Source organism: Propithecus coquereli, unplaced genomic scaffold (assembly GCF_000956105.1).
Source record: "Propithecus coquereli isolate 6110/MARCELLA unplaced genomic scaffold, Pcoq_1.0 Scaffold9, whole genome shotgun sequence".
Taxonomy (NCBI): Eukaryota; Metazoa; Chordata; class Mammalia; order Primates; family Indriidae; genus Propithecus; species Propithecus coquereli.
The window spans coordinates 10,622,765-10,635,030 of NW_012155284.1; the positions used below are offsets into that span (position 1 = coordinate 10,622,765).

Genomic DNA, 12,266 nt, shown 5'->3' on the forward strand with positions numbered 1-12,266 from the left:
GCATCAAAAATAATCAGGGGTACTTAGCAAAATGCAATTGTGTTAAAATTTACTTCACTCACCTGTTTCCTCAAAAACGTTTATTAATTCCTTTGAACACACCTGTTTTAAGAAAATTTACACAACAATTTAGAAATCCATTTATCAAGTAAAATTAAAATTAATTTCCTTCCTTCCTTTTTTTAATAAAAGAAAGCATGTATCTCCCCAGAAAGCTCTAAGGTCAGACATGTCTTATAGGAATTCTACCAAACCTTTATGGAAAACATACTGCTATTGTTACATAAACTGTTCCAGAGCCCATTAGCAGAGAGAAAGCTGACAAATGCCTTTTATAAATCAAGTATAATATTGATACCAACTAACCAGTCTCACTTGACATCAGTGCAAAAGAATCAAATGAAATACTACAAGAAGCACATAAAAAGACTAATAAATCACAATCAAGTAGAGTTTATTTCATGAGTGCAAAATGATTCAACATTATGAAATCTAACATAATTCAACAATCTGAGGAGAAAAATCATCTCTATTTGCAAAAAAAAAATATCCAATAATATTCATTCTTAAAAAACTTAATAAAATGGAATAGACATTTTCTTAATACCATGAAATACAACTATTGCAATCCAAAAGCCAGCATCCCACATAATAAACACTGGAAGTACTCCCACTAAAATAAGGAATAAAAAAAAGATGTGCACTATTGGGACTTTTAACCTTGTTTTTGAGTTATATTAGCCAATATAATTAGAAAAAAGAAAAATTAGAACTATAAAAAGTAGAAGAGAAGAATTAAAATTATATTTGCAGATGATGTTTATTTACTACCAAAACCCAAGAGAATCAACTGAAAAATTACTGCACATAATAAGGGAACACGGTAAGCTCTCTAGATAGAAAAGAACTGGATGATGGTTGGGTGTGGTGGCTCACACTTATAATCCTAGCACTTTCGGAGGTCAAGGCAGGAGGATCACTTGAGGCAAGAAGTTCGAGACCAGCCTGAGCAAGAGCAAGACTCCATCTCTACAAAAAATAGAAAACTTAGCAGCTACTTGGGAGGCTGATGCAGGACGATTGCTTAAGCCCAGAAGTTTGAGGTTGCAGTGAGCTACGATGATGCCATTGCACTGTAGCCAGGGTGACAGAGCAAGACTCAGTCTCAAGAGAAAAAAACAAACAAAAAAAAGACATCATGATACTGGCCCCAGAACAAATAGATGAATCAATGTAAAAGAAAGGGAAGTTCAGGACTATATCCAAACACACATTAAGATTTTGTATCTCATAAACGCAGAATTTCCTATCAGTGGAAAACAGATTATTTAATAAATGGTTAAAAGCATCTGGGGAAAATTGGCCCTATTCCTTTTACCAAAATATATCCTAGACAAATCAATAATATTAACTAGAAAATAATATTAAGTAAAAAGTTTTAATCTCAAAGGACTTTCAATGTATAACAATCTTCAGAAGCCGCACATAAAAGGACTGATAAATCTGATAACAGAAAAATAAAAAATGTTTGCAAGTCTATCTGACTACAGTGTGTGTGCATTCTACAATTGTCGTACAGGTTGAGGATCCTAAATCCAAAAATCTGAAATCTTGAAATGCTTCAAAATCCAAAACTTTTTGAACACCAACATGAAACTCAAAGGAAATGCTCATTGGAACATTTCAGATTTTGGATTTTTGGATTTGGAATGCTGAACTAGTAGGTATAATGCAAATATTCCAAAATTAGAAAAAATCTGAAATCTGAAACACTTGTGGGAGCAAGCTGTTCAGAAAAAGAATACTCAACCTGCACAAGCAATTTTTTTTTTTTTTTTGAGACAGAGTCTCACTGTGTTGTCCGGGCTAGAGTGAGTGCCGTGGCGTCAGCCTAGCTCACAGCAACCTCAAATTCCTGGGCTCAAGCGATCCTCCTGCCTCAGCCTCCCGAGTAGCTGGGACAACAGGCATGTGCCACCATGCCCAGCTAATTTTTTCTATATATTTTTAGTTGTCCAATTAATTTCTTTCTAATTTTAGTAGAGACGGGGTCTCACTCTTGCTCAGGCTGGTTTCGAACTCCTGAGCTCAAACAATCCGCCCGCCTCGGCCTCCCAGAGAGCTAGGATTACAGGCGTGAGCCACCACGCCCGGCCCACAAGCAATTTTTTTATTGTTAAAATGCTAAAAACAACATTTAGAAAATAAAAATCACAAATAAGTCCAATGGACACTATACTTTTCTTACATATTCACACCATTGTAGAGCTGTCTTTTTTTAAATGGCATATTATAATCTGGTGACCTAGTTTTGTATTTAGTAAAGTACTATGGTCTTTTGTCCATATCATTAAACATACTTTTTTAAACAAGATGAGATCATACTATGTCATCCAGGCTGGAGTGCGATGGCTATTCACAGGTGCAATTACAGCACACAATAGCCTCGAACTCCTGGATTCAAGCAATCCTCCTGCTTTGGCCTCCCAAGTCCAGGGACTACAAACATACATCCCCACGTCCAGCTTAAACATACTTTTAAAACAAAACAGGACAATGTCTGCATGGAATGCTGAGAAACTGTTGAAACTGGGTAACTGGTACATGGGGGTACACTATACTAGTCTGTCTACCATTTAATATGTTTGAAATTTTTCATATTAAAAAGTTAATCCCAAAAAAATCTGCATGAGAAAAAAAAATGACAAGCTGGGAAAAAAATACCTGCAGCTCATTATCACAGACATATATATAACTGAAGTTTCCAGATCTATAAGAAAAATATCAACCCAAAATGAAAAATAGGTAAAGAATATAAAAAGTCATTTCACAGAAAAAGAAATATACACGGCTCTTAAGCATATGAAAATGTTTAATCTTACCCATAACTAGAGCAATTAAAACTATTCTTGTATATACTATTTTTTACCTACCAAATATATGAAAGTATACTTGCTCTGCATCTACTATCACCCAAGAACTACTTTTCCTTTGAGAACATAGATTTTAAATTGACTTTTCCATAATGTAGTTACAAATTATGGTGAGCACCAGAAACCAAAACAAGAGAGTACTAGGAAACCTACAACACAGTAGCTGGTAACTGATTCTTCATGGTCTGGCCAGACTTCCCGGAGGTAGTGATGTCTGAGCTAAAGAAATCTATGTTTTTTTCAAGGGAATGCCTCACACAGAAGGGACAGCAAATGAAATGCCTGGGACATGAAGGATTACAGTGGATTCGAGAAACTGAAAGATGGCCAATGTGGCTAGAAAGTAAGGCAGAAACTAGCACAAAATGAGACAACACACAGAAAAGGGCCCAACAATATAGGGCTTTAGAGGCTCTGGGTTTATTCCTAAGAGCAATAGGAAGTTTTAAGCATTAGAATGATAATATTACTATTATCTTTCAAACATCTGGAAACCTGTTCAGAGAGGTAAAGTATCTTGGCCACGGTCCCATAGCTACTAGGTGGTACAGCCAAGATCCAGATGTGTATAATGTTTTTGGCCTTATTTTTAGCCACTGTCACAGAGCTGGGTTTCCTGATTAATGTCCATCAATTTCCAGCTAGAACTGGTTGAAAGTGATAAACCAAAACTTGTTTTACCTAGATTACTTATGATGAAATGTGTCAGAACAATCTGAATATATATCTAAAAGTTGGAAGAATCTAAAGGAAAAAATAGGAACAGGTGTGTTTCAATATGGCCATCTTTCTTACTTAATGACTCTATCTTACCTCAGAGGTATATTCTTGACAATCATCTTTTGAAGTGAGCGAAGTTTTTTTGGCAGGAGGAATATCATCACTTTCAAGACTGTAATGAAATCTCTTCTTGGATTTAAGATCCAAATTAGCAGGAGGCTTTTCAGAACCATCTTTTCCAGAATTAGATAAACACATGGTATCTTGACCAACTGAAGTTACTGGTAAACAAATACTGCATAGAAAGTAAATACATATTAAATCAGTGAGCTAGTCCAATAAAAAAATTCCAATAAAACCAAAAAATTCCAATAAAACCAAAAAAACTCGAAGCTAACTTATACATGGACATGTTCATAAAAATTGTAGTTTTGAGTTCCATTCATACTTAAAAGGCTCACAGCTTAAATTCCATAATATTGAATTAAATCTGAGGTATATAAAGTGTTTTCCTTGTCTGTAAAGTTAAGCTTTTAATCTAAAATATCCCTTCCTAATATAAAAGGCTCTAATTTCTGATGCCACTTTATAGACAATTAAGTGCCTTAAGCAATGCAAGTTAAAATACAACTTAACCCTTCTACGATAAAGAGTATCAAGAATATATAAAAATGTTATTTCTTTGTACTATTTTTTACAACTTTCTGTGAATATATAGTTCAGTCTTTTTTATGTGTTTATATGCATATGTGTTTACAAAGTAACCATACATTTTACAGATGCCATTTTATTTCCAGACTGATAATTTTTTTTTTTTCTGTGACAGGGTCTTGTTCTGTCACCCAGGTTAAAGTGCAGTGACCAGACCATAGCTCACTGCAGCCTCAAACTCCTCAACTCAAGCCATCCTCCTGCCTCAGCCTCCTAAGTAGCTGGAACTACACGCAGATGCCACCATATTCAGCTAATTTTTTTTTTTCTGGAGACAAGGTCTCACTCTGTTGCTGGGGCTAGAGTGCAGTGGCGTCATCATATCTGACTGCAACCTCGAACTCCTGGGCTCCAGTGATCCTCCTGCCTCACCTCCCGCAGTACCATGCACAGCTACTTTTCATAGAGATGGGGGTCTCCCTCTTGCTCAGGCTGGTCCAGTACTCCTGGCCTCAAGCAATCCTCCTGCCTTGGCCTCCCAAAGTGCTGGGATTACAGGCATTAGCCACTGCACCTGGACCAGACTGCTAAATAATTTTAGCTTTAAAAATAAAATATCAAAGAAGTTTCATACAGAAGTAGTATTATATTAAACACTTTTTTTAAGAGACAGGGTCTTGCTCTATCACTAAGGCTGAAGTACAGTAGCATGATCATAGCTCACCATACCCTCAAACTCCTGGCCTCTCAAGTAGCTAGGACTACAGGCACTCGCCACCGCACCGGCAAATTTTTTAAATTTTTTATAGACACAAGGTCTCACTGTGTTGCTCAGCTGGTCGCAAACTCCAGGCTTCAAGCAATCTTCCTACCTTGGCCTTACATAGTGCTGGGATTACAGGTGTGAGTCACCATGCCCAGCCATATTGACCATTTAAATAGCACCTTTATCAAATACAAAAATCAACCACATTACACTTCTTCTCTAAGTTACCACATAAATACCAAATAAGATCTCCACAACAATTACAAATAATGTTGGTGAATGGTTTGTTCTATTAATACTACTCGATTCATAAAGTACCTTTCCTGCTGGGAAAAACAGTTTAACTCATTCATTACCTCATGTCACCCCTTTCTTCGGTATTCACTGATTTGACCAATATGGGTGCTGGCAGTAAAGCGTTTGGCATTAACTGTGCAGCGGCATCTGTAAATTCTTCTACTGCATTGGTTGGGATTTCCACCAGAGTTAAAATGAATGCTTGTTCATCCTCTTCCTCTTGATGTACATTAGCAACTAGATTCACTATCAAAGTTTAAAAATTAGTAATGAAAAGGTAAACTGTGAAATTAAAAAATCATTGATTTATTTCATTTATATACAGTGTCAGAACTCATCAATAAGATTAAATAAATTATACCAAAAAAAGTAATTTCATAAAGGATAAAGATAGACTATGCAGAGGATTTATAACTCTGAATACCAAAACTGGTACACAAAATATTTAAAGGTTTTTTAAAGTTTAAGGCTACCCTAGACTAAAAAAACTGTTTTGTGTTTTTCTATAATTAAATGGGACATAAAAATCATACTAGCAGGTTCTATGACACTTCATTGAAGCAGATTATCATACCTGTTAGGTCTTGAGGGTTGATTACATTCTCTTCTTGGACTTCTGGAATACTGGTTGGTGTACACTGCCATAAAAAAATCAAAATGAAACAGTGAAGTTGGCCAAATCTCAATTTTAAAAAGTCTTCCTGACAACATGATACAGGGAAGTGATCTTATTTCAAAACTCACACTTATCTAACCATATATAACTGTCAAGTGTTTTGAAGCTTTTAGTCATGCCAATAAACTTTTGATTCATTTAAATAAACATAAATACAAAGAATTCTCACTACATCATTAAATATGTGTATTTTATGAAATGATTTTTGAAGTGACAGGATAAGGAGATCCAAGTCCTCAACCTTCTCTCTACTCCTATCACACCAGCCACTGTACCATTCATTAGTAGGTGACATTTCTTTCAATGGAGGCAAACTGCTCTCCTTGCCTTGAGTATGGTTCCTTCCAATCTGTTTTCCACAAAACTGCAAACACTGTATTTTCTAAAATGCAATCCTGATGGTAATTCTCTACTGCTTAATAACTTAAAACTTTCATTTTGCAACCAAAATGCCAATGTCAATAATTGATTCAGGCAAGAATCACCAATGGATACTGTAACTATTGGGTGACACGTTGCTGGGTCTCATTTGACAAATTACTTATTCATACAAGTGACATTATAATGGAGAAATCTGGCAGGCACCATTCTGGCCAAGTGATCAGTCAGCATTACCAGCAATGGGAAAAACTGATATATGTATCTCCTGATGAGATGTAAAAGGAAGACCACATCATTACCTATGTAGTAATCGTGAATCCAGTAATGAGGAAGCAATGAAAAGAACTCTAAACTGTGGACCAGCTTAGACTCATCTAAAATATCAAGTTCACAAAAGAAGGAAAAGGCAGGAGAAATATTCTAGATTAAAGGAAAGTAAAGAGAAATGACAACTAAATGCAATGTGCGAAACTTGACTGGATCCTGAATTTAAAAGACCTATAACGGACATGATTGGGCCAACTGTGGAAATTTGAATGGGAACTGTATATTATATAATGATATTGAAACAATGTTAATAATATGTTAACACTTATTGTGACAATAGTTTGTCACTTCTCTGTAAGAGAATGTCCTTTTTCTTATTAGATACAAGATGATGGAGTATTTAGAAACAGAAGGCTCAGGTCTGCAATTTACTTTTGAATGGTTCGGTTTTTAAAAGTATCTATCTACCTATAGAGATCAGAGCAAAATGGAGAGAGAGAGAGAAAACAAATGAAGCAAAGTATTAACAATCAATGAGTCTAAGTAAAGGGTATGGGAGAATTCTTTTAAAGATTCTTGTAACTTTTCTCTTAAGTTTGAAATTATTTCAAAATAAAAGTAAAAATTAAAAAGGTGGGGGAGTGGGGATCTTATAACATTAGATGTAACCAAACTCCTTAGCATGTCGTAAAAATCCTTTTATAATCTGTCTGCAAGCTACCCTTCCAACTTCTTGATCTCTAACGTATTCTACTCATAACTACTTATAGTCACTGAACACGTCATGCTATTCTTTTCATGTTCCTCTCTCCCTGTAACTTGCTAATTTATACTTGTTCTTCAAGTTCAAGAATTCTCTCACCTGGGGAACTTTTTAAAAAAATCCTAATACCTAGGCCCCACTCCTAGAGATTCATTTAATTGGATGAGATCTGATTCCTACAGACTCTTGTGCAAATCGCTATTATAGCACATACCAAATTTAATTTAACCATTCACTCATTCGTCTCCCACAAATTTGTATCCTCAGTACCTAACAGTGTCAGACACATTGCATTAACATCTCCATAAACATATTCTGTGAATGAACTCCTCACATCCAGAGACTAAGAAGAGGTGAATTTTCTGTGTACAAAACACTTTCTTTTTCAAAGCTTTTACAACAAAGCTGGGTATTAGCTGTGTTATCTCTATGTTCTAGAGACTGAAAACACACTCAGTTAAAATTCTATCACAATATATTCTTGCAAAGTAAAAAAAAAACTACAGGGAAAGAAAACAGAACTGTGGTTGTCAGGGCTGAGGGTAGGGAGAGAGGGTGACTAAAAAAGGGCACCAGGGAATTAGAGGGTGATGTAACAGTATATATCTGGTTATATAGCTGTATATATTTGTAAAAATTTGTAGAACTGTACACTAAAAAAGGTGAAGGTATATTTTACGTAAATTATACCTTAATTTTTTTAAATGGGGAAAGAATGCCTTGCTGGCCCTTGTTATATTTTACATTCTTTTACCTCTGATACACTATCTCCTTTAGAGTCCTTTCTCAGGGGCTCTTCAACAGAACTCTCACCAAGAACCACATCCAAATCAAGTGTGTGGGGCCCTGTCTCAGAGGAAACAACTGGAGCAACTGACAATATCTGAACCTCTTGAGATCCTTCTTCTTGATCTTCATTTCTGAAAAAGAGTTTTAGCATGTTATTTGAAATCAGGCTAACAACACAGAATTATTTTTAGAGTTAGGTATTTCAAAGATCATCTAATTTGATCGTTTTCAAACTTTTAAAATATATTTAATGCAACAGTACTCCTTTTTCAAGCAACTTATTACATCTACAGTTTATGGCTATAGCTGAAACAGAATATAAAATGAATCTCAGAATCTCTTCCCTCTTTTACCTTTCAGTTAGGTTTACTTCTTGAGAAATACCGGTCCCTTTGATACCATGTACACATGCCAATTTGCTCTGCTCCTTAATCTCTTCTATTGTAACTGGTCCAAGGTTTTTATCTTCCAATTCTGTTGCTTCAGAAGCATTTTTCTCAGTTTCTTAAATAAAAAACACATTTAAGATATAGTCCAAAATAGTACAGCTAAAATGTCCATATTAGAAACATATTCTCTCTTAAAATATAGACCATTAGGCAGTGACTCGTCCAAACTTCTCTTAATCCAAAAATCAAGTTTATTCACATGGCAGAAGGTGGTCCTGGCCAATGATATTTTCGAACAGTAAAACAGATGATTCATAAATCCTCCACTGCAGATATTTCACTCCTATCTGCCATAGCAATTGTACCCCACCTCGTGCACTAATAATCAGAAACTCACGTAGAAAAGAAGTTTAGAGGTCGATACACACGAGGTCTGGCTAGTTCCACCTTAGAGGAAGTCTTGGGAAGGGGAGGGAGCTGTGTGGCAAAGAATAATGTCACAAGGGGTAGGAAAAAGACTTCCACATAAAAGAGATTTGAGCCTGCAGACTGAGAGAGCTTATGAAAAAAGTGATCTCTCACAGTTCTTGTGTATTTTTTGTGTTTATTGCAATGTCACAAACCTGAATACCACCACGGGACACACACAAAGCGCCACTAATGATGCTGGAAATTCTCCCAAGAAGCAGAGAGAAGTCATGACATAAAAAAAAAAAACGAATTTCTTGATATGTACTGCAGATTGAGGTCTGCAGCTGCAGTTGCCTACCACTGATCTTATTCATCTTATAAACTGACAACATAAACTTTAGGTATCAATAAATACAGTACAGTACAAATTTGTAAATGTATTTTATTTTCTCTTCTTTATGATTTTCTTAATAACATTCCTTTCTCTAGCTTACTTTACTATATAAATACAGTACACAGATATATATAACATACAAAATATGTGTTAATCAACTATGTTAATCAGTAAGGCTACTGGTTAACAGTAGGCTATCAGTAGTTAAGTTTTAGAGGAATCAAAAGTTATATACAGATTTTTGACTGCACAGAGGATCAGCACTCCTAGTTCAAGGGTCAACTATATATGGTGTGTATATAAAAAAGGAGAAATGATTTGATCAAATACAGCAAAACAGTACTAGTACTTGAACTAGTTGGTGGATTTATGAATATTCATAGCTCATTTTAATTTTTTGTATGTTTGAAACTTTTTTATAGTAAGTTAAAACAGTTTTAACAACTCAATATTACTTTGAAATGCTAATGGAATTTTTTGTGTCAAAGCAATTTTGTAACTTGTAAGAGAAAAATAAAATTTACCTCTTTGAGTGTCCACTTCTTCTCCTTTGGTTGCACACAAAATGGGAACTTCCTGATGAGCATCAAACCTGTTGGTCCCTAAAATCTTCTCAAGATTTGGTTTAGGCTTGGCAAATCTACTCATTCTCAAATTGTTCATTACCTTAGAAGCTTTACTCCTAGAAATAGAGACAGGGAGACAAATTTATCAACCATATAAGATCTTGCTCTCTCACATTGATACATTCTGTCTAGCACTGATACAGTTAACATGCCACCTGTCAGATGCCAAGTTATCTAAAAGTGTTCATTTATTTTTTATTTTTTTGAGACAGGATTTCGCTCTTCTACCCAGGCTAGAGTGCAATGACTTCATCATAGCTCACTGCAGCCTCAAACTCATGGGGCTCAAGTGATCCTCCCATCTCAGCCTCCTGAATAGCTGGGAGGTACAGGTACACGCCACCACACTCAGCTAAATTTCTTTTATTGTTTGTAGAAATGAGGCCTTGCCACATTACCCAGGCTGGTCTCGAACTCCTGGGCTCAAGTGATCCTCCCAACTCCGCCTCCCACAGTGCTGGGATTACAGGCGTGAGCCATCGCATCCAGACTAAAAGTGCTCATTTCTGAATGCTAAAATTATAAAGTAGTAACTTCACTAGAGGTCTTAAGAAGAGAATCCAGACCATGTTTGTAAAACAGAAAATATATTTATTTAAAACATAAATCTATTTCATTAAAGCTTCAAAGACATACAACATGTACTGTTATAATTTTAACATGCAAACCATTAATCTAAAACCAGAATCAGCCAATCTTTACTTTAAAGGGTAAGAAATTAGCATTGCCTACTTTACATTTGCATATGCATTTCTCAAAGCTAGTAACTAAATTGATGGTAGGTTTATTGTATTTATTAATTGAATACTAAAATAAACCTGGTTGATGTAGCATTCTCCTTTATTCTCTCCATTAAACCACTTTCTTCTCTAGTACTTTGTTCCTCCAGTACAATCTTGTTTTCTTCAAATGATGCAGAAAACGTACTAACAACAGGTGAAGAAAGCTCCTGACATTCATGAACAATTTCGTGATTTACGTTATCGGGGCCGAAAGGAATATGGCTTTGATCCTTTGAATGAACATGAGGAAGTACACATACTCCTACTGCAGGAAAAGAAACAGAAAATTTAAATTGGCCCAAAATAAATAGATATTCAAATGAAATAAATTCTTCAACTTTCAATAACTACAAAATTCTACATTATTGTAAAAGTTTCCTCATATGGCTCCAAATTTAAATTTATGATCTCGTATTTCATGCCAGTGATGAATTTAACAATTCTTACAGACTGAAACTTTGTGCTAAAAATGAGTAAAAATGAGTTCTTTTGTTACCTGAGTGTCTACATAACTTCAGACCACTTGCAAAATAGGAATGCCTTCATTTATAAACTATTAAAACCTATATTTTATGTTCTAGAAATTTGTGACAGGCTCCACTGCAACACTGTGCCATTGAGAAAGAAGCCCTATATGGAACACAAATCAGAGACTTTCCTGATAAATTTATGGTTATAAGCCTAAAAGTCAACACCTAAAATGAACAGCAAGCCACTCATCACCAGTCAAAATAAGTACCGATAACATAATTAGCATAATTATCCATTTAATGTAGTTAAAAGATACTAAAATAGTAAAGACCATAGTTTCTCTGTAAGTTCAGCCTAATATATATGAAAAATCTGGGTTAACATATCTTGTGGCTCCGTTCAAACTGTCAAAACAGTTTAAATTCTCAATAACTGCTATTGTCCTTTCATACTGTATTTGTCGTCTAATTGTAAAAACCATACCACGCAGCAACTCCTTTGCTAATGAAACACACATAAAATGATTAGTGATCAATGAGCTCAGTTAACCAATGATGTTTACGATGAAAAAGATAGAGGACTCACTAGATACACTATTCCATGAATATAAATTATTCTTAATAAATCAAGTGTATTATCTTGAATTAGCTGTCACTCCACCTAAATGGGTTAAGTAAAATAGTGGATGAACATACACATATTACCTTTTCTAGAAAAAAAAACAAAGTGATGACAACTTCAAATGTGAAAAGCTTATTACTCAAACGTAGGTATAATTTCTTAGAAGTTAGATTTTAAATTTCTATTTTTTGGTAGGACTTATCTTTCATTCTTACCATCACCCTGTTCAGGAGTGATCTCTGACTGCAATACTAGATCTCCCATAGTAAGTAAAGTTATGGCAGCTTCAGTGCTTCCATCATTGGTACCTTGTGAGGAAATACACCAAC

At 35.1% G+C, this 12,266-nt stretch overlaps 1 protein-coding gene across 1 annotated transcript in view; it reads right to left on the reverse strand.

Annotated features, from left to right (window-relative positions):
• BDP1 (B double prime 1, subunit of RNA polymerase III transcription initiation factor IIIB) overlaps window positions 1-12,266 on the reverse strand; it is a 94,064-nt gene that overhangs the window by 19,116 nt on the left and 62,682 nt on the right. The window contains exons 28-36 of the mRNA XM_012664491.1: window positions 12,153-12,245; window positions 10,882-11,110; window positions 9,962-10,119; window positions 8,597-8,747; window positions 8,209-8,374; window positions 5,942-6,005; window positions 5,427-5,613; window positions 3,747-3,948; window positions 63-102 (exon numbers count right to left, since the gene is read on the reverse strand). Coding sequence (XP_012519945.1) covers window positions 63-102; window positions 3,747-3,948; window positions 5,427-5,613; window positions 5,942-6,005; window positions 8,209-8,374; window positions 8,597-8,747; window positions 9,962-10,119; window positions 10,882-11,110; window positions 12,153-12,245 — 1,290 coding nt within the window. The remainder of the gene's footprint in view (window positions 1-62; window positions 103-3,746; window positions 3,949-5,426; window positions 5,614-5,941; window positions 6,006-8,208; window positions 8,375-8,596; window positions 8,748-9,961; window positions 10,120-10,881; window positions 11,111-12,152; window positions 12,246-12,266) is intronic.